Source organism: Vitis riparia, chromosome 4, assembly GCF_004353265.1.
Source record: "Vitis riparia cultivar Riparia Gloire de Montpellier isolate 1030 chromosome 4, EGFV_Vit.rip_1.0, whole genome shotgun sequence".
In the NCBI taxonomy this organism is placed as follows: domain Eukaryota; kingdom Viridiplantae; phylum Streptophyta; class Magnoliopsida; order Vitales; family Vitaceae; genus Vitis; species Vitis riparia.
The window spans coordinates 1,100,142-1,122,962 of NC_048434.1; the positions used below are offsets into that span (position 1 = coordinate 1,100,142).

A 22,821-nucleotide genomic window follows, 5' to 3' on the forward strand; every position below is an offset into this window, starting at 1 on the left:
CAGTTTCCGGGAAAATATTTTCCTCTCTCAGGCACTTCATAACATGCTTGAAACTTAGATTTATGACCAAAGTGGTGACCCCAGGTGACAGAGGATAAGAAACCAGAGATTCCCATATGCCAGTGTAGTAGGATGGCAGAGGATAAAGTCCAGAGATTCCCATATTACCGATATTCTCGGCCTGGTGAAGAGGATGCTGATGCTTAGATTAGTGAACAAAATCCTCACTTTTAATGCAAACTCTCATCCAAGGTTATGCTGAGATTTCCAATCTAGAGTTTGATTGGGTCTACATACATTGAGAACTTATGCCCCAGTCTTTTAAGGAATGGTTCAGATTATTTCTTCTTCAATGAAACTAGGTACATTTAACATATAATATTCCACTGAACAAAATGATATAATTTCTTCCATGGAAGGATTGTAGCAGCACTGGGCTATGGCCATCAGCTATTGGTGTATAATGGATTTAATCCAAAGAATGCCATGATTAAGATGAGTAAGCTTGAGAAGATCATACATAGAAACAGATGATCATGTATAATTACATTATCAAACATTCTGGCATAAGGATAGTATCAGTATCTGAAACTTATTGTTGGAAACTATCATTCTGTGTTCCCATTCCTTTGTAAAAGCGCCATAACCAATAACACAACACACCCATCATTTACTTGGTTCACTTTTCTTGTATATGAGTCATTAATTCTCGAGGACAGTTAATTCAGTGGCTTCAAAGGCTAGTCAAATAGGAAGTTGACAGAATTGGAATAGTTGGAGAGAGTAAAAGAGGAATCCTAGACAGGTTTAAAGAGGTTGGAAGTGATGAAATGTGATATCTTGCATCGGACAAAGGAAAGGTTTCTAATGTTATATATGTATACTCCTCTTAAATTCTTAATCACATAAATTGTCTTAAAGTTGTGAGACATGCTAAGCTCAAAGCATATTGTGACAAATGGTATTAGAGTCGATCTCATACTCTATGGGAGTTTGTTTAGCCCTTCCAATCTTATGGGACATAACAAGGACCATATGGGTGATTATAATATCCTACATTGGATATAGTAAAAGACATGAGAATGAATTTTTCTTAACCATGTAAACAAATTTTAAAGCAATGGACAATGGACAATATCTACACAGTTAGGAAAGTGCCGTGACATAAAAGCTTCTATAGCATTGGTTTCTAGGTATTATAAAAATATCAAACACTTCAAATTCCATTGCCGGACAGAAGACAACATAACCCAAAAATCAATGAGAAACATTATCCCCATGTTGTACTAAAACAAAGGCCATGAACGCCCAATTGACCCATTGCAATGAAGCTGAACATGTGAAACTTATTGAATCAGACACAAGTCCAATCACAAGTGGTCCTCCCAATACTTAGATGTCCTTGATGGGTCAACATCTTTGCCAACCTAAGCCAATTTTAAACTAGGCCAACCAAATTGGTTTCTCCTAACTTATCAGAATAAAAGGAGACCATTACTGATACTACCCTTGTGTCTTCAACCAGCCTGGGGTGCTCCATGGTTCCGTCTTTCACTCTACTTTCCCGCTTACCAAACACTATATGTACCAAGAACTTGAGCTAACAGTACTATCACACAATCCAGTTTGCAGTCAAATGATTGGCAATGGCACATCCTTAGGCTCCATATATATATATATATACCATGGAATTGGAATTAAGGATTGGAGGTGACCAAAACCTAATAACATGACCACTGCTGCTACACCCCATGACTAATTACATTATCTTGATGTTTACACATCCCCACCATATTTCAACATTCATAGTCTCTGGGTATTTTCTTATGATCAAAGTAGTTGAGATAGATATAGTTAGGTTGTTGATCTATTAATTACCTAATAGTCTAAATTTTTGAATTGAATTAATAATTTAACATGATATTAGTGATTAAACAAGTTCGAGTCTCTTCATTTGTTTATTCTCATCAATTTTGAGACTCACTCGAATCTTTGTCTTGCTCAAGTCTCTTCCATGCATGTGACAAAGGTTTTTATCTATTTATATAATTATATCTACACGTGAGAATAGTGTTGCGGGCCAATTACCGATGTAAAGCTTTTAAGTTAAATCGATAGCTTAACATTTAAGAAAACATTTAGGTTTATGATTACGAGGGTTCAAGCGATAAATTGAAAAAAATAATAATAAATGAATTAGATGGGTCTGAATTAAAAATAACTTTGCTGCCTCAATTCATGATTTTGTGATGCAGGAGATGATTCAAGTCCTGTCACTTTTGGGTCAAAATTTCAGGAAAATGGAGGAAGAGTGAAGGAAAATTGAGACATACTGATCAGAAATGGTTCTCTAGTTTTAAGCCTTTTGGCCTTCAATTCCAAAAGTCCATTATGAGACAATGGAAAATCCTTGTGAGGATATTATTTTCTAGATAGGTACATCACGTGGGCTACCTTTATAATGAATAAATATAATATTTTCCACCCCAAAAATTAAAAAAATAAAACAAATAAATAAAAAAAGAATCAGGGTGTTGATGAGCTGGGTGCATATCATGGTGTGGGGATGAAACTCCTTTTTGAATGTTTCCCATAATATGATATATAGATATTATATTAGAGAAAAATGAATGATGAAAATGACAAATGCAAGCTCATATATATATCACTTTGGTATTGAGAAGAGAAGACAAGTCCATTGAGAACATGAACCAACACAAGGACAGTGTATCTCCACAAGAAGTCACATTATTTGTCTCTTATTTACTTAATTTGTTGCTTGCCTGCCTTGTAGATAGATTACTTTTATTCTTGTGGTCTCAAAGGCTAATTCCATTATTTAAAAAGACAAAAACAAAAAATAGGGCTCGGGATGAGAATAGAAATAAAAATAAAGTTGAATCACGATATAAAATAGAAAATCAAAATCAAAATCAAAATCAGATTAAGCTCTAAATTTCATGAGAATAAATTTTGAATAAAACATGTAATGAATTTCTCATTCTTGTATCTTATTTTACTCTTTCATAAGGGTTATCAATTTTTTTTTTTTCATTTTGCTTTAATTTTGTACTAGTATTTGATATCAAAATGTGGACCAATTTTATCAAAATAATTTTGTCATTTTGTGTAATTATTTATTGAATTTTGTTACAACTTTGTGAGTGGTCCTTTAACGAATGTGGTTCAGACCTACATGATACAAGAAAATGACAACTCATTTAAATTTTTTTCAAAAAGACTAAAAATGAGATGTCAAAAAGTGAGTTGAATTGCAACATTGAATTCCATGAAAATTTGGTGTTGACAATTATACTTGAAAGCAAGATTTATTTTTTGAAATTAAGAATAAATGTGAATTTTTCAAAACTTTTTTTTTTTCAATAATACATTAATGAAAATAAAACAATATTCCTAGAAGTTAATGAAAAATTAATATTTAGGTAATAATAATTAAATAGAATATTGAAGTCAATGATGGTATGTTCTACTTGACCTCTTAAAACCAAAAAGCTATTTTTTAAATCCAATAATAATAAGTGCACGCAAATTTTGAAAAGAACACGACACGAAAATAACATTGACAACGATTTTTCTTATTCTAAAATCTAATGTATCTAAGAAGTTATTTCATATTTAATATAACTTTTTTAATATCAAACTTCAACTTCAAGTTTCATCCAGAAGTAATCTAAATAAAAAATTCACACAAATCTAATTCTAATTTGATACAAGAAAATTCATCTTTTTATCAACTTCAATATTCTTTTATAAGATAGAAACAAATATGAAACATGGATAACTCTTGAATTGAGTATTAAAAGATGATTTATACATGATGTTTTACCAAAATACCATTGGAAATATCTAGAAAGTGTAACATTATTAGTAGGCATTAATTAATGATCAAAAAATGATAATAGAAGGACAAATACCGGTAGAAAGAGGGTTGTAGTTTTGTAAGAAATAGAGTGGAAAGAGGAAATGAGCAAGGATGAAACTTCCTGTACTGGTGGGTAATGTAAGAGACAGGATCTATTGATGATTTCAAGACCTGTCAATACCCTAATCTTTCAAGTCGTACCAAAAAATTTTTTAGTATGATTTGACAATGGAGAATAATGCCTGCAAACCCACCATCAATGACTAGCAGACTAAGTTCCTAGGTGGGTCATGGTGGGTTATTTTCTCACAGTGAGATATGCTGCAGAGACTTGATTAATTTATTCATTTTTTTCCTTTTCCTTGGCTGTATGATCATCATTTTAAGCCATACCCACTTGCTAAAAACCCTTGATTTGCATCCCATTTATCTTTACAACATTGTCGTTGATGATTAATCTGAGTAGTTTCTTTGATTTTACACTTGGGTTGAAAAAAATATGGCCTAAAACCCATATATCAACTAGAATGAAAGATGATAAACATGAGTATGATTTAAGGGAAGTTTTTTTTTTAAATTTTTTGAAGTATTTTTGAAGAAATTGTTTTATATATGGAGGGGAAGGGTTGATGGAGAGATGTTGATACACACTCTCTCCCTCAATTATTTATTTTACCATAATAGAAAAAGCGATGATGGGTTAGGCAGCATGAGGGGCCCTTTTTAATTTCAGAAACAGTGAAAAATGTCAGGAATTCAATTATTTAAATGAATGTTGATTGTTCTTTAGTAATAATAAAATGGAGGAAACTAAGGGGGAAGGAGGAGGGTGAAAAAACAAGAGAATAAAAAGAACTGTTCTCCATGAGCATGTCTGTTGGAATTCAATCACTGATCCAATCATAGTGGTGAAGGTGCACAGAGAGGAAAGAGGGTCTTTTTATTAAGCTTTTTAACCCCTTACCCATCATCTTCTTAAGCTGATCAAAAAAGCCTATATATACCCTTTAACTCCTTAGCCTCCTCTCTTTGTTTTTCACAGGCTTTGCTTTTATCCTACTTTTCAAGGGAAGGGAAAGGAAAAGCTGAGTAAACCAATGTGTGAAAGAGAAGTTGAATTGATAAAAGCAAAAGAATTTTAATTATTAGAAAAAGTTTTTTATGGGATTGGGAAGAGAACAAAGGAAAAGACAGAAAGTGCAACGTCAGAACAAGTCTGTTGGGTTGGGTTTTGGTTTTTGAATGGGTGGAAGGACTTGAGAGAGATCCCTTCTCATCCACATCTCTCTTCTCTCCTCTCTCTCTCTCTCTCTCTCTCTCTCTCTCTTCTTGTTTACATTTTTTTGTATACAAATTCTTCTTTTTATCTCATTATGGGAACTGGGTTTGGTTTGGTTTGGTTTATTTGTACGTATTTGTGTGGTTTTTGTTGAATCTTCTTGGTGTTAGCATCTAGAAAAGCAAGGGTTTGTTGTTAGAAACATCAAGACTATTGGTTTCTCTAAGGTTTGGTGCTGTTCAACTTAGGAGTACTCAAATTATACTTATTTATTTTTCCTCTCTTTTGCTTTTCTTTTTCCTTTTCCTTTTTTTTTCTCTGATTTCTCAATGATTTGAATGAACACACAACACAGTGGATACTATAATAGGCCTTTTGATTAGGGTTTGCGTTCAGATCTCAGGACATCATGTCACAGATCAATAAGTTAGTTCATGGGTCATCAGACTCATCACAGAATTCTTAGTGTATGTGCATGTATTGCATCATCCTCAGATTAGAACCCACTCTGTAACTTGGTATATATCAGAGGCGCAGAAGAAGATGTTGAAGGGTTTGATGGTAGATGAGAATATGTCCAATTTGACTTCTGCATCTGGGGAAGCAAGTGCTTCTTCAGGTACCAGAAATGAAACAAGCAACATGTACCCACAACAGTCTTTTGTTTCAGCAAATCAAGCACCAGCAGCAGCAAAGAAGAAGAGAAGTCTTCCAGGCAATCCAGGTTTCAAATTAATTATGGAATTATATATTCACTAGTAGTACTGGATTCAATTTTTTGGTTTAATTATCATATGGGGTTGTGATTTTTCTTGGTTTTGGATCAGACCCAAATGCAGAAGTGGTAGCTTTATCACCCAAGACTCTCCAAGCAACCAACAGATTTATATGCGAGATCTGTAACAAAGGGTTTCAGAGAGATCAGAACCTCCAGCTCCACAGAAGAGGCCACAATCTGCCATGGAAGCTGAAGCAAAGAACAAACAAAGAGGTGAGGAAGAAGGTGTATGTGTGCCCAGAGCCTACATGTGTACACCATGACCCTTCAAGGGCTCTTGGAGACCTCACAGGAATCAAGAAGCACTTTTCCAGAAAGCATGGGGAGAAGAAGTGGAAATGTGAAAAGTGCTCCAAGCGTTATGCTGTTCAATCAGATTGGAAGGCTCACTCCAAGATTTGTGGCACAAGAGAGTATAGATGTGATTGTGGAACCCTTTTCTCCAGGTAATTCAAACATAACATAATTTAAGATTCTTTTAGAAGAAAATATATATATTTATATATATCACAACCCCAGATGATAAAATAATGGAAAATGTAAGTAGTGTTTCAAGAGTAAAATTCAGATTTCTTTTATTCATTCTTCACTTCATATATATATATAGTCCAATTTCACATATCCATGAAGCTTCCCATATCTGTTTTGGTTTCTGCATATGAGTGAGGGAGAGAGAGAGAGAGAGAAATGATGAAGAAGAAGAAATCCCAGGTTCACTCATTTTTAAATTTTAGTTCAGTTAAAGAATTCCTGAGATGTTAAACCCACTAATGCCTTTTGTCTACGGAAAGAAAAGAATGAAAATACAAAAAGGTTATGAGAGAGAGAAGGGGAGAGAGAGAGAGAGGGTACTTGTGTACAGTGTGAGCTGCATTAATTCTAATGGTTTGTTCTTTTTGTTTTTTCTGCTTGTTTTTATGGTTGCAGGAGGGACAGTTTCATCACTCACAGGGCCTTCTGTGATGCTTTAGCAGAAGAGAGTGCAAGGGCAATCACAGGAAACCCACTTCTCTCCTCACAACCTGGCTCTTCATCCTCCCATCTTAATCTCCAACCCCAACTCCATAGCCATGGTCTCCAAGCAGTACTGTCACTGAAAAGAGAACAAGAACAGCACCACAGTTTCAATCTAAAACCAGATATTCCACCATGGTTAGCTTGCCCACCAGTGGTTGAAGCAGGCCCAGGCCCCCCATCTATTGATCTCTCCTCCTCATTATTCTCTGCAAGTCTAGACCATCCCTTGATATACCATGAAAACCCTAACCCTAATTCCACGCTTCCATCTTTCCATCACACAGCTTCTCCACACATGTCTGCAACTGCATTGCTGCAACAAGCTGCACAGATGGGTGTAACAATGAGCAAGCCTTCTCCATCACCACCCATGCTCAGACCCCACCAAGCTCACATGTCTGCAGCCAATGCTGGTTTCAGTTCTACAGCAGTAGCCACATCTACAGCTGGTTCTGATCTGGGTTTGTCTTCACGTGATGAGATGGCAAGTGGGTTCATTCATGGCTTGGCTTCTTTTGGGAGTAAAGCTGCTGTTACCTCTGGTTTCATGGAACATGTAGCTACAGGAGCAGGAGCAGGAGCTGCAGCTCCTTCTCTATTTCATGACATGATGAGTTCTTTGTCTTCTGCCAGTGGGTTTGGAGGCCCATCTTTTGAAGAGGCTTTTAATGGGATGTTGAATCCAAAGAGAGAGAATAATCTTCAAGAAATCACCAAAACAGCAATGACAAAATCCCATTTCAGCAGAAGTGATCATGAAGGTGGTGGTGGCGGCAATGATGGCTTGACAAGAGATTTCTTGGGTCTTAGAGCATTCTCTCATAGAGACTTTCTCAATATTCCTGGGCTTGATCAGATGAATTCTGCTTCTCCCTATGAGCAGCAGAATCAAAATCAAACACCTTGGCAAGGTTAGCTTTTGGGTAACCTTCCCCTCCCCTCCCCTCTCAGTAACACTTCATTTTTCTTTCTGCACTACATCCACTATACCCAATGTTCCCCTAGAGTGAGACCTTTCACAACCTAGTATTTCTGTGGCCCCTATTGAGTTGTATGAACACTTAATAGTTCTCTTCAATGTTCCCTCCCTCTGATTTTCCTTTTTCTTTTATCAGTTTTGCTTGTTCTCTCATTGTTATTGTTTTTGTTGTTGTAATTCATCACCATTCTTCCATATATAATAAAAGAAAATTTCTACAACTTCTAGCTAGGGAAACCCAATTCATACCCTCACTTCTACCACAAACCACGAAGGTCCATTGTATGCATCATATAAAATCCACATTAAATTTAAAAAATAAAAATAGAGAATTTGTACTTCTGATCAGCTTCATCATAAACCTGAAATATGGATTTGCAGTTAAATTCATATATAGTGTTGTATCTCATCAAGAGACTTGGGCCCTTTTTTTTAAGATTCAAAGGGAATTAATTAATGATATATAAGCTTGTGGGGATTCCCATAATTCATGAACTGTCCGTTTCATCCCTTGATCCAGTCCTCTTGAAGCCTCTAGAGTACTGTCTCTTCCAACAAACACCCTATGAGAAGCCACTTCTGTTCTTTCTCAGAGTCTACTGCTTTCAAACAGTTTGAAAATGTCATTAATTTTCCCAGCTTAAATTTCAAGTTGGAAGGGTTTAATATTATGCCCACAATGTGTATATCTATATATATATATATATATATATATATATATATATATATATATATATATATATATATATATATATATATATATATACAGAGAGAGAGAGAGAGAGAGAGAGAGAGAGAGAGTATTGTAGGGGAAGTATAAAGAAGAAGAAGATGGTACGGGGTGGGGGGAGGGGAAGTGGAGTATGGTTGATGGGTACTAGAGCTTTGGATGCTGCCAACAAAGATTCGTGGAGTGTGCATAGATGGACATGTGAGCATGGTTAGAGGGGGCTATTTATATGTAAAACCATAAAGGAGATGCTGTTTGACACCTTATATGGATGCATATGATTTCAATCCCGAGGCTACACATCATTTATTGGAGCAGATGGTTGGTCATATTTTCTCTTTTCTGCTTTCAGATTCTTCTCGTTATTTTTGCATATATATAAAAATAATTTTTTGCAATTTATCCTATATAGGATCATAACATAAAAAAACCTTATGATGTTGACTATTCTTGTATATTTCCAACAATCCATTTGCACTCACGAGTTTTTTTTTGTTGGGTTATAATGCAAATAGGATATGATGGAACTCGAGTAGAAAGCATCGATTTATTTTTCAGGGGAGCATCTAAGATTTAGTGTTAATCCATAAGTTGGAAATACTTTGTAAGTATATTTTCATTATAGAAATTGAAATGATATAATTGAAGAGTTTAAAATCCAAAAATAAAATATGTGGAATTTGTAGAACACTTTTCGTTCAACAATGTATTGTGGGGAACTGGAACTTGATTAAAGAAATGAATGTAAGAGAGGTTTTGGGCCTAGTTGGAAATATTTTAGAAAATAGTTTTAAAAATTAGTTTTTAAGAATATTACGTTTTTAAAGACATATTGATATTATTTTTTAAATTAAAAAGTTTATTTGCGAACATGAAATATTCTTAATCTATTTTTTTTTTTTTAATTTCAAATATTTTTAAACTATTGTTTTCATCCATAATGTATTATTTTCAATCATTTTTCATAGTGTTTAATACATTTTGCTCCTTCAACATATCATGTATTTTGCACATTATCCCTTTAAGTTTAAAATCGAACAGAGTGCATCTCATGCTTCTTAAATTGCAACACTCTGTCTTGATTGTTGAACAATGTTAGTTTTTGTGGACGATTTTTCGACACCTGGATTTTGTCAATGTGGTCATACATGTCATGACACTTCACCACGTTGGGGTTACATCTCTAAGGATCTCGATTTCTCGATAGATCTGGCAGAGTACAACGTCCTCATGGTTTTCGTATATAACCTTCAAGACATACAACCTCCTCTCAGCCTATGAAGGACCTTGTACACAGTGCCATCGCTGCCACTTCCGATTTTATTGATTCTCTCTAGCTTTAAGAACACTAACGTCGTCGTCGCCATCGCCGCCCTCCCTTAGAGGACAAAGACAGAGCTGTTTGGGGTTTCTTGGGGTTAAGATTTTTCAAATTTACCCAAATTTACCCTTCATTAATCAGTCATGTGCACAACACGTGACATTTCTATCCACTAGCACCGTCCAACGATCAAGGCAAATCGAGTACTGCAATTTAAAAAGCATGGGGGGTAATGTGTTTGATTTTAAACCTAAAGGGGTAATATGCAAAACATACGATAGGTTGTGCAAAGTGTATTAAACAATTTTTCATATTATATAATTATTAAAAAAAAAAAAGAACTCTTAACTAATAAGTGAAAACAATTTTAAATAATTAAATATGTTTTTAGAAAATACTTTTTTTATATATAGATAGTTCTCAAAAAGCTATTATTTATAAAATATATATATATATATATATATATATATCAAATATGTTTTTGAGTTTCTATTACCATGTTTTTTGTTATACCCTTTAATCACACTTGAAAAGCCAAAAAATAAGATGAGAGAAAAAAAAATATTAAACAAACACATAAGGAAGCTTATTTATAAATTTGATTGGAGTGTTTGGGCTCATCACTAATAATTTAAATGAATAATATTAAAGAGAGTTTAAGATCTTGTTTCACGAATTACCTAAAGGAATGAATAGATAACAAAGATTCTTTATCAATTAGCCCTAATATTATAAATTTTTATTTATTTATTTTTCAATTAAATTGATAAGTATTAATTAATTTAAGAATTCTAATGACACACGAATGACTCCACAAAGCCTCCTCAAGACTTTGTGAATTTAAAATTTTCATGGTCAAAAACTAAAAGTTATCATCCATTAATTATGAAAAATTGATTATATAGATTTACCTAGTAATCGCTAGAGGTGCAACTTTTACAGGTGGACCTAACCTAATCTGACTTAAGTAATCATTTTCAATACTTAAGTTAAATTTAGGTTAAATTTTTTCAATTATCCAACTCAATTTGGGTTATATTTGAACTAAGGTTTGAGCAATTCAAGCCTAACCGAACCAAATTTAATATTTTTTATTATATTTATAATATTATCCTATATTAAGAATATTCATATTATTTTTTATTTTTAAGAAAATATCAAATTATATTATATCATTTTTTTTCCTTATTTTAGAAAAGTATATAAATACTTTTAATTTTTAGTTGTTATCTTGAAATTTTCTTTTATTTAACATTTTAAATTTTCATATAAATATTTAGAATTTTTTTTTTTTTTAAAAAAAAAAAAAAACACTATTGATTGATTTTAAACCTCATCAATTCAATCATCCCCATCAACTCGAACTTAGAGAAATTAGGTTAAGTTAAACTTGAATTGACTACCTCAAATTTGAGGTTGGGTTGGGTTGAGTTGGGCTTAAATCAATTATTTTTTAATTCAGGTTAAACTCGTATTAGCCACCAATCGGACCAAGTGCAACCCTAGTAATTGCTATTAATTGAAAATAAAACTCCAATGCATACATGCACATAACCTTATGTTCATGACACAATACTTTCATGCTCCTTAGTGGACTATTAAACATTGTGAGGGGACTAAGGACTTGTCAACACCATGAGAGGATGCAATCCCCTACCATAAAACCAAGAACAAAGGCAAATCAATTTGAGAGTTTGAGCTCAAAAGCAACAACCTCTTCCATATGAATTTGCAATTTGATGAAAATTAGAAACTTGCAATCCATTAAAACTAAGGCTCGAATGCTAAGGACCTTTTAAGTGTGCTTTAGTGACTTTTATCAGCACTTGAATTTGCTAGGCATTTGACTCACAATATATTCCGCGCTTTATACCTTATTAAAAGTTATTGTCCTTTTCATAACTCACAATATATTTAAACTAAATATATTATTATTTTAATATTAATATATTGTCAAATTCTTTTATTATTATATAATATTACAAAATTATTTTATATTATTATTATTATTGTTGTTGTTATTTTTCTATTATTTTTTGGAATTTTCACAATATCTATAATTTTTTTTTTTTATCTTTTTATACCTCATCAATATTTTTTGTCAAAATTTTCGTCATATATTTTTTATATATCCCAATATATCTATAAAATTTAACTACCAATATATACATAAAAATTGATATTTTAATCTTTGATCTTAGTATCTTAGAAGAAACCTTTTTAAAACTTCTATACCGGATTTTGTGAAAAATAAAAAGAAATGGGAGAGATTATGACTATTTTGATAAGTATTTTTCCTTCCAAATAAAAAATTATATTCGGATAATTTTCTAGATTTTTATTTTTAAAAATAAAAAATGTCAAAAAAATCTTATGCAAATAACATGGACTTTTCATAAAAATACAATAATTTTAAAAGTATAAGAATTAAAAAAAACTTTTTATCATATCAATTTTTGTAAAAATAATAATAAAAATCCCTTCCTTTTTATGATATTATAATAGTAATATATTTATATAAGAATTACTAAATCTGTTTTAAAAAAATGGAAATGTATCATAATCCAATACAAACTTTCCATAAAATTCTTCTTGGTCAAAGCAACATTGAAAAAGTACTTGAAAGAGAGACATCGATCGTAACCTTAGAGTCAAAGCTTCATCAACTCCAATCAAAACCTCATAATAGTCTAAATTTATGGCAAAAGGTAAATTTTAATTTCGAAAGTTTAATTTTTATTTTTATTTTTTTTAAATTAATTCAAATATAAAAAATATTTTTTAAAATTTATTCTCTATGAAAGTACTGTGATATAAAAAATTTCTCCACATATTTTCTATATTTTAAATTATTTAAAAAATACCTAAAATTAAAATTTCATTACAGACTTTTTTTTTTTTTTTTAATTTGGTTGACCTTCTATTTCGAGGAAGTGAATAAAATCCATTTTATGCAATGTAATTATATATATATATATATATATATATATAGTCAGTGACTTAATTGCCCTTGGCTGACTCTGAGTCTTATCAGACAAAAGTCACAAAACCATATGTTTAGATAAATAAATAAAATAAAATAAAATTATCCAATGGGCAATTTTGACATTCCGCACTTCTCTTGCACTGAGGAGATGCGCATAATACACCGTGCGCAGCGTAGCCGCCATCACGGCTATATATGATCTAACTTGCGATATTTCTCTCTCCGAGTTCGAGTTCTCGCTCATATTTTTCGTTGTCGTCTACTCACAAACCATAGAATTTGCGATTATATATATATATAAGATTGAGAGTTTTAGAGAGAGAAATTGGAGAGAGAAAGATCAGAGCTTGTGGGTCTCTTCAGGGGCTATGGCTTGGAGGCGTCTTATCACTCAGGTGACTTGAAATTTCATCAAATTTTTGTAATTTCAGATTTTGTGTGGATTGTTTGGTGATGAATCTGAAAACCCTTTTCATGATTGTTGGAAATTTCACGGTTTATTTTATTGTTTTTAAACAAAGCTAATCTCAACATTTTTTCTAGGGTTCTTGAATTGGTGTAATGATTATTTTAATCTTGGAGGGTTTGAGTTAGGATTATGATTTTAGGGTTTGAAGCTCTAGCTGGTTATAGTTATTGGGTCTGTTTAGTTTTATCTTGAATCAGATTTTTTATTTGATACCATTTTCAATATAACTAAAAATGAGCCCTTTATTCTTGGTTTGAATTCTGTGAAAAGATGGATGCGGGTTTTACGTATTTTGTGCGGCGAAATAACAAAAAACAGAGTATTTCAAATGTTGTCACTTTGATTCTCCTTACTTTTCTGGGCACCTAAACCAAGCGTTAGTCGGAAGCAATTGTTTCTGGTTCCAAGGCTGAGGATTTAGGGAATATTGCATTTTGATTGAGAATGGAAATAGGTCTAATAAAATTTGGTGATCCGGGTCTGGTCTGTTTTGCCCCAAAGCCGATAGTAATGGGAACCTGGATAACTTCAGCTTTGCAGCCGCTGTCTTGAAGTCCCGTTATCATTTCTTGTTGTTTTTTGCACATTTGTGTTTTGTGATTGTTGAGGTTTGGTTTATTTTAGTTTATTATATTTGAAATTTTGGATCTTGGTTCACGAAACTATCCAGGGTTGATTAAGTGAATGGGTGGTCCTCCTTTTTATGGCCTAAAAATTCAATTTTTATTTCTTTTATGAGTTCTTTGATCAATATTAATATACAATTATTAAAGCAAAGAACAATCCCAAAATTGCCATATGATATACATGAAAAACTACCTAAAGAGTCTTACAAAAAACGTGCAAATATAAAAACCATGGGCCAATCAAATGTAGAGCAAATTCACTAAATTTGAAAGAATGAGTGTATAGTTTTTTACTTGGATCAGATGCTACCTTCTCCCAAGGATCTTCTATTGGCCAATACCTTCACTTATTTTCTCATCCACGATGTAATACCTAGGTGCTCCTTAGTAAGCTCCTCAATGACTTGAGGGGGTGTGATCAATTACCACGAGTGATCTTGATCAAAGTACAAGGTCTAAGAGTAAGAATGCATAGAAAATAATGACAATGAACTCTAGGTTGCAAGGTGTGTAGAAACACAACTAATAGGTATATTTAGAGTTGAACAAGCCCTTGTGGGCAGGACTTAAAAACTGATCATAATAGGAAACGTGAGCGATCTTCTTGATTTTTTTTCCTTTTTTCCGATTTAAAATCTGGCCCATATACGATTAACAATACACCTAAACATGTCATTACGCTGCCAACAAACTTAACTGTACTTAAACCATACTTACCTAAAGATCCCTTTGAACAAATCTGAAACAATCTTGTGTCTTCAATTCCAATGTGAAAACCCAAGTCCATAGAGTTGAATCCAAGAATGTTAGAACAATTTGAACAAAGTTGTTAACATATTTGTTAAAAACTTATTATACATGATACAATACAACGATACAATACATTTTTTTATGGAAATCGTTATGTCTTGCAATCCATATTTTATTTTAAAGTGTATCTTACGATACATATACGATACACGATATGATATGTGATATTACGATACAACGATACATATATTTTCAACTATTTTCTATAATTTAAAAAAAAATCAAATTAATTTTTTTTGTTAAAAGAATTTATTATATTAATTGTTTAAAATATATTAAAAGATTAAAAAATCATCATAAAATGGAGAAATAAGTAAAATAATCTTATATAAAAAGTTGCATTCTTGTTATCAGATGCTAAATTAGAAGTCAAGTAAATTTATGTTTACAATGAATATTGAAGAATTTTCATTTGAACAGTTTGAATGTTGATAATGAAAATGATGGTGATTAGTGAATAAAAATAATATATTCGCCTTTTTTTTTAGTGGAAAAAGGAATGATGATGAACTTGAAAAGCTAGAACTTTGAAGATGACACATGAAGGTGCATTTAATATATATATATATATTAACAACACAATAAGTGCATATGCTTAGTTAGAATTTGGAATTAAAAATCATAGCTAAAAATTGAAGAAGTTTATTTTTGTGGATTATGTGATGAATCTATATATTAAAGCTATATTTTGTTAAGTTGAACTTGTGAAAACTTTAACATTCAATGCTTTCATTTGATATAATATAGTTTAGCTCTTTAGATCCTACTATCGTTCATAAAATTGGTTCTATATTACCTTATACTTCATACTTTCAATAGATATATACATATATACATATTTATTTATTTTTCACTATATAAAAAAACTTACAATACACAATATGATATGATACGATACATGATACAAAAAAGTAGAAAAACTATACACAATACGTTTTACGAGTTACCTTAACTAACTAGTCTAGCTCACTAACAATATGGACCTTATTTTGCTTCTGCAACTGTTTTCTTGAAGTCTCGTCATCATTTCTTAGGGACTTAGCATATGTATTTTGTGATGGTTGAGACTAGATTTAACCGAGTTGAGTATATAGACCTGATTTCACTTCTGTAGCTATTCTCTTGAAATCCCATCATCATTTCTTGGTGATTTTAGCACATGTGTGTTTTATGATGGTTGAGACTAGGGTTACAAAGTTGAATATATGGTGCTTTTTTCTTATTCGGTTGAGTGATAACTCCTCACCCCCTTTATATGGGAAAGTTGCATGCTGGTCCTGATATACTGTGCTTGATTTCTTCTTTCTTATTTCAATGTTCTTGCTGTAACAGGTCTCAAGGCAGCAATCAGAGTTAGGACAATTGAAAACTTTGTTTGTTAGAAATTTTCTTCCTTCCCAAAAGTTTGGAGGTATGCTGTTTATTGTGACATTAACTAAAGCCATATATGTCATTGATTTTTCTTTTTTACTTAGTTTTCAAATGTTAAGCATATAAATTTAACATTATCCACTTACTAAACATTCTTTTCAGATTCATTTCCTCGAGTTTCCTGTGGCCTGAAATTTTAATTTATTTGGATGATAACCTAGAAAAACGATTGCATGAACCTTTTCATAATTTTGATCTTGTTTAACCAACATATCATCCTTTGTGTACATCAAATTTTTAATGTACCTGTAAACTAACAATGCTTGCAACTATGGGCAGATGCTACATCGACAACTTTATCCATAAAGAACTCTGTGGTTCTTATAGGTTCTGACATTAAACTTCGAATATAGCTTCCCAAATTAACAAGTTTGTCAATAAATTGGTTTTTTTCTTACATAATACATTCTGCACAATCATTGTTTTAGACCAATTCTTGCAATCATCCATAGGCCTTTCTGTAGGTTTGCTTTATGTAGCTGCATTATTAGTGGTTTTAATCTTAATCTGTCTGATTACATGGTTTAGTGATGTGTGTCTTTGCTTTCGGCTGTTGTAATTCTTGTGGAAGTTCTCAGATTACCACATTTGATTCTAGTCCTATTTGGCATAGAAAAGCACTGATAATCTGTCAGTTCATACTGAAGCAGTCAGAATGTACTACCAAAGGAATTGGCATGGACTTGTGAAGTGCTGGTTTCTTGAAGTTGCCCTTTTACTGTTCATGCTTTTTACTTGTCTTTAGGGACAGGCATGCATGCACGCATAGAAGAATAACATGGAGATATGCAGACATTTCCAGATTGTTGATTCTTTTTCAATTCTGTGTAACTCCATTTCTTTTGGTCATCTGGAAGTTCTGATTTGATTTGGTCTATAAGTGTGATGCTGATATTCATTCTATCATCATCTTATGTTATTTTGAAATGCATAGTTGAATCTTAAGACCATGAAGCTTTCACTGTTCTTTTGTTTAATTGTGACTCTAGACAAAGTTCTAGTCATCTTCCTTTGCTTTTTATTTTTACATTTATTTTTTTAATGAGGCATTAACTTCCAAATAAAGGATTGTTTTCCATTTATCTCAAACTCTGATAATAACTTCTGTTTTTTTTTGGTCTTATTGTGCAGGGAATAGGTTTCCCAGTGCTCAAGAAAGGTTTCAATCAAGTTATGTTGGCAATTTAGCTCGCAGAGTACGTGATGCAGAAGGAGCAAGTGATGCTGCCTATCTTAAAGAGCTATATCATCGAAATGACCCAGAAGCAGTGATAAGATTATTTGAAAGTCAACCATCATTACATTCCAACCCTTCTGCTCTTGCAGAATATGTTAAAGCTTTGGTCAGAGTTGACAGGTTGGACGAAAGTGAGCTGTTCAAGACATTGCAAAGAGGTGGGTATGGGAATAGAGTTTCTCCTTTTGACTTAATTATTTCTCCTTTTCTTTGTGTTTGTCTAACCAGCTGTTAAACTTAACTATCAGGTAGTGAGTTAAAAATTTTGTCATGTAAAGCAGCAGGCACCTTTTTATATTTTCTACATTATCTGTAATTAATTTTCTCTTTTAACAGCTCATCTGGAGATCTGGACCTCTTGGGATTTTTCTTAGTAGCAAAATTTAATACTTAGTGAAACATTTTTCCCAGAAAAAGCTTTTCATTGGTCAAACTTTTCTAGATAAATAAAATTCAGGACATTGTGTTGAAAAAGCCAGGGAACTTTGAAAGTGGTTGGATTTCAAAATACGTTTGGATGAAAAACCTTTAGTGAGAATAAATGCTTAATCCATTTGTTTCTTTTTCTATGTCTCAAGGTTTGTAATACTGTTTCCATTCTCTATAGTGCAGACTTGTTATCAACATATTCCTTATTGAAAAAAACATTGACAAAATTTTGTAAGGGGATTTTGTTCTCTTGTCATAAAGGAGTTTTCGTATTTTAATTGGAATGGTGTTTTAGAATGGTGAAATTGCAGCTTCTCTACTCTTGGTGTGCTCTGACATATTTCAATAACGGTAAAGCTAGTAATTGTTATGAAATTATAATAAGCATTGCAGATGTCTACGGTCAATGGCAGACTTGAAAAATAACATGTTTAGAACTGATATTGTAATTGGTGTTAATGTAGGAAATAAAACACAAATGGAAACCTATTCAAGGATTCAACCAGAATCTATGGACTGTCAAAATTCTGTATGTTTGAACTTTTTACATGAGTTACTTACATGGGGGAAGATTCCTTGTAACTCTGTTTCTGACTTGTTGGCTTTCCTACATCACTCTCTTTTGAGCTATCGAGAGTTATTTTTTCTCATTTGACAATTTATTTTAGGTATTACTAGCTCATTTGGGGAGGGAGAAAGTACAGGTGGCCTTTCAGCTTTTAGAAATGTGGGAAAAGTGACAAAGGACAGTGTCCTCGGAACAGCTAGTGCTCCTATTCATATGGTAGCTTCAGAGGGAGGACATTTCAAAGAGCAGTTGTGGCGTACATTCCGCACTATTGCGCTGGCCTTTCTCTTGATTTCAGGTGTAGGAGCACTCATTGAGGATAGAGGAATCAGTAAAGGTATTTGTCTTGATACTTCAGGTGCTACCCTCTGAATACGATTTTATGCCAGATGAAACAACACTACCCTACGCCTATCCTCATCCTCTCCCCCCAAACAAACATCCCCACCCTCTCTTCTTTCTCTCTCTCTCCCCCACTCTCTCATGTGGTTGTTTTCCATGTTTCAGGACTTGGTCTAAATGAAGAGGTGCAACCTAGCATGGAATCAAATACAAAATTTAATGATGTAAAGGGTGTTGATGAGGCAAAAGCTGAGCTAGAAGAAATAGTTCACTACCTTCGAGATCCTAAGGTAAGTCTCTATTTTTGCATGTGTGTTCCAATGTCACCAACAAGGAGATTCTATCCGTTATTTGCAATGTGTATATCTAATGCCATATACAAATTTGATTTGCTTCTTTCCTGGTTTATACTAACTTATTTCTTTGATATACTCAAATAAATTCAAACGATGTTTTGTTTGTTCCCTCTTTCCTTAGTTTTGTTTCATAATCTCTCTTGAATCCCATTTGTGTACAAAATGAGTACCTGCTTAAGATTCTTTAGGATATCATTTATTGTGTTTGCCTTTTAATATTTCTACTTCTATTGCTGTGTGCCAAATGTGGAGCATGCTTGCCAATGAGAAACGTACTGGGAATTTAGAATTTCTCATATCAGTTGTAGAAATATTAATTTTTCTTTATAAATAATGCATGATTTTAAATTTCTGCAACAAGAGAGATCCTGAAAATACTTTGTACTTTCTTTGGTGCACAATTGTCTTATACAGCTGACAGATTTATTTTCATGGAAACACTGGATATATTGGAAGACCGATCTTTAAGTGAAAATTCATAACTGAAGAATTAGGGATTGGATGCAGGCAAAATCCCCACCAATGCTGTTTTTGGCTAGGGAGTGGGAAAATCCATTCAAACCTTTATATTTTTCTATTTGTGAAATTAAAGCAACCCTTAATAATTATTGATTTTTGTTGCCATTATGTTACTATTTCCTTTTAGGTAATAAGAAATACAAATATGTTTAATCACTTGACCTGAGATGTATTCATGTCAAAATTGATGTTTAATGATATTCCTAAAAATATGATGCATTGTGAAAGATGCTTCTAAGATTAAAATATAGACATTGTTGGTTTTGTGATGTTGCAGTGTTAATAAGAATATGAAAAATCTTTGGAATTCTCAGCCAAAATAGGAAACTTAGTATAAACAGGAAAATAGGTATTTGCTATTTTTGGACTTGAGATAACATAGTAAGCAATCAAATATGTAATTTTCACTGTCCAAGTGTATAACATTGTTATCAGCATGTGATGTTGCTACTGTGTTTTCTTATGTCTGGTTGTTTGCATTATCATAACCAATTCTAGGTTCCATTATCATAACTTTCTCCTGTGTCTACTAAATATTACATTAAATCATGATTGTTTTTGCGAAGTTCCCTATTCTGGAATTGGAGTGTAAAAACTTCCATGAAATTAAAATGTAAACCCTGAAGCCCTATCTCTAGTTAGAGTTGTATATCTGAATAGGTTTCTTATTTTATGTTTCCCTTGTTACAGCGCTTCACTCGTCTAGGTGGCAAACTTCCAAAGGGTGTTTTGCTTGTTGGTCCACCTGGCACCGGCAAGACCATGTTGGCAAGAGCTATCGCTGGAGAAGCTGAGGTGCCTTTCTTCTCATGCAGTGGCAGTGAATTTGAAGAGATGTTTGTTGGTGTTGGAGCCCGGAGGGTTCGGGATCTTTTTTCAGCTGCGAAGAAGAGGTCGCCTTGTATAATTTTCATTGATGAGATAGATGCGATTGGCGGAAGCCGTAATCCAAAGGATCAGCAGTACATGAAGATGACTTTGAATCAGTTGCTCGTTGAACTGGATGGATTCAAACAAAATGAAGGGATCATAGTGATTGCTGCAACTAACTTCCCTGAATCTTTGGACAAGGCACTGGTGAGACCTGGTCGGTTTGATCGTCACATTGTTGTCCCTAATCCAGATGTAGAAGGGCGGAGGCAGATTATGGAATCCCATATGTCAAAGGTATTGTCACCCTCTACCAAAAATTTTAAGGTGTTTTTTGTACAATGAACACTAAGTTGGAGTAAAAAGGCTCTACTTTTCCAGTCTTGGGAAGGCTTTGCTTGTGTGTCTATTTGCATGGCTGACACCAGTATCAAGGTTTTGCTTTTCCCCTTGGCCTAATGTATCTAAATACTATTCTACAGGTTCTGAAGGGGGATGATGTTGATCTGATGATAATTGCTAGAGGAACTCCTGGGTTTTCAGGTGCTGATCTTGCAAACTTGGTCAATATTGCTGCTCTCAAGGCAGCAATGGACGGCGCTAAAGAGGTTACCATGGCTGATCTGGAGTATGCAAAGGACAAGATTATGATGGGAAGTGAACGCAAATCAGCAGTTATCTCTGATGAGTCACGAAGACTGACAGCTTTCCATGAAGGTGGTCATGCCCTTGTGGCTATCCATACTGATGGAGCTCTTCCAGTACATAAAGCAACAATAGTCCCACGTGGGATGTCACTTGGCATGGTTGCTCAATTGCCAGACAAGGATGAGACAAGTATCTCCCGTAAGCAGATGCTTGCTCGGCTTGATGTCTGCATGGGTGGCCGAGTTGCAGAAGAGCTTATCTTTGGAGAGAGTGAGGTCACTTCTGGTGCATCTTCTGATCTCCAGCAAGCAACTTCCCTTGCAAGAGCAATGGTTACAAAGTTTGGTATGAGCAAAGAAGTTGGGGTTGTTACTCACAACTATGACGATAATGGAAAGAGCATGAGCACTGAGACTAGGCTCCTTATTGAAAAGGAAGTAAAGCATTTCTTGGAAAAAGCCTATAACAATGCTAAAACCATCCTCACTACTCACAGCAAGGAGCTCCATGCTCTAGCTAATGCCCTGCTTGAGCATGAGACACTTACAGGAAATCAGATAAAGGCTCTGCTTGCACAGGTCAACTCCCAGCAGCCGCATCAGCAACAACAACAGCAATTGGTTACATCACAGAGCACTTCACAGTCTAATCCAGTGCCTCCCTCAACACCCAATGCAGCCGCATCTGCTGCCGCTGCTGCAGCTGCAGCAGCAGCTGCTGCAACTGCTGCAGCCAAGGCCAAAGGCATTGCCCCTGTGGGATCTTAGCATGAAACAGCTGGTAAGACTCTTTCCAAGTAGTAGCTATATCAGTATCAATGTGCATATGGCAATTTACTTAAAACCCTTCTGTTTCCAAGAACGACCATGCTAGTTTCATTGCTGCCTACTTGCAGTGATGTCCAATTTATGTAATCATCATGAGCTCGGAAGTGATCGAAAGCTGTAGGAGATTAATGGCAGAACCCAGATCGTAGCAGTTATAGTTTATGCCCATTGGAAAGTGTCGTCTGTCCCCTTTCATTTTAGTGCCACAAAACTGACTATACTGTCTATTTGAATTTTGTTCACCTTCACAACATTTGTAAAGCACTTACCATGAGTTACTCTCTCTTTCCTCTTCTTTCTCATAATTGCCTGTGTGGATTCATGACAAAACAAAATGAATCAGAGTTATTAGAGATTATCATAAGAAGGGCTTGTCTTCAACATTATCTGGGTTCAACCATTGCTGGAACCTGATACATATACATTCACTCAGCTTTTTATTCACCCTACTCTTTTCTGGTGTTTTGATGTTCAGACCAAGGTCTGTTGCCTTGAAACTTTCTTTCCATTCTCAGTGGTCTTCTCTGTGTTATGAGGTATCTGCTGCAATTTCCATTTTTAATGGGAGTTTTGAGACTTGATCTGGAAAAAAATTGCTGAATTTAAGTTTGTAAGCTTGGTGATGTTTACCCAAAGAGATTAAAATTCTTGCAGGGTGATATTGTGGGCATTAGCCTTCATTTTGCGACTTTAAAATATGTCTATTTATACGAAAA

At 33.7% G+C, this 22,821-nt stretch overlaps 2 protein-coding genes across 3 annotated transcripts; both read left to right on the top strand.

Annotated features, from left to right (window-relative positions):
* The first annotated feature begins 5,187 nt into the window (after positions 1-5,187).
* On the top strand, positions 5,188-8,157 carry LOC117912552 (protein indeterminate-domain 7-like). The gene is made up of 3 exons (XM_034827183.1): positions 5,188-5,886; positions 5,990-6,386; positions 6,868-8,157. Exons 1-3 carry the CDS (start codon positions 5,706-5,708, stop codon positions 7,871-7,873), a joined length of 1,584 nt encoding a protein of 527 aa, XP_034683074.1. The 5' UTR covers positions 5,188-5,705; the 3' UTR covers positions 7,874-8,157.
* A 5,017-nt stretch (positions 8,158-13,174) lies between these two features.
* Positions 13,175-22,549, top strand: LOC117912760 (ATP-dependent zinc metalloprotease FTSH 4, mitochondrial). 2 transcript variants are annotated; one of them, XM_034827460.1, is made up of 8 exons: positions 13,175-13,368; positions 16,211-16,289; positions 17,441-17,704; positions 18,644-18,880; positions 19,051-19,175; positions 20,451-20,927; positions 21,113-22,058; positions 22,174-22,549. In XM_034827460.1, the coding sequence occupies exons 1-7, from the start codon at positions 13,342-13,344 to the stop codon at positions 22,043-22,045; spliced, it is 2,142 nt and encodes a 713-aa protein (XP_034683351.1). In that variant the 5' UTR covers positions 13,175-13,341; the 3' UTR covers positions 22,046-22,058; positions 22,174-22,549. The 2 variants fall into 2 exon arrangements, with proteins under 2 accessions (XP_034683351.1, XP_034683350.1); XM_034827459.1 differs by having other exon boundaries at positions 21,113-22,549.
* The last annotated feature ends 272 nt before the right edge of the window (positions 22,550-22,821 follow it).

Bases quoted from the DNA above. Each gene is read 5' to 3' on its own strand.
- LOC117912552 (XM_034827183.1), top strand. From the start codon at position 5,706: ATGTTGAAGGGTTTGATGGTAGATGAGAATATGTCCAATTTGACTTCT. The intron at 5,887-5,989 runs GTTTCAAATTAA...GTTTTGGATCAG, and splicing joins AAGTCTTCCAGGCAATCCAG to ACCCAAATGCAGAAGTGGTA. The intron at 6,387-6,867 runs GTAATTCAAACA...TTATGGTTGCAG, and splicing joins TGTGGAACCCTTTTCTCCAG to GAGGGACAGTTTCATCACTC.
- LOC117912760 (XM_034827459.1), top strand. From the start codon at position 13,342: ATGGCTTGGAGGCGTCTTATCACTCAG. The intron at 17,705-18,643 runs GTGGGTATGGGA...AATTTATTTTAG, and splicing joins GTTCAAGACATTGCAAAGAG to GTATTACTAGCTCATTTGGG. The intron at 19,176-20,450 runs GTAAGTCTCTAT...CCCTTGTTACAG, and splicing joins ACTACCTTCGAGATCCTAAG to CGCTTCACTCGTCTAGGTGG.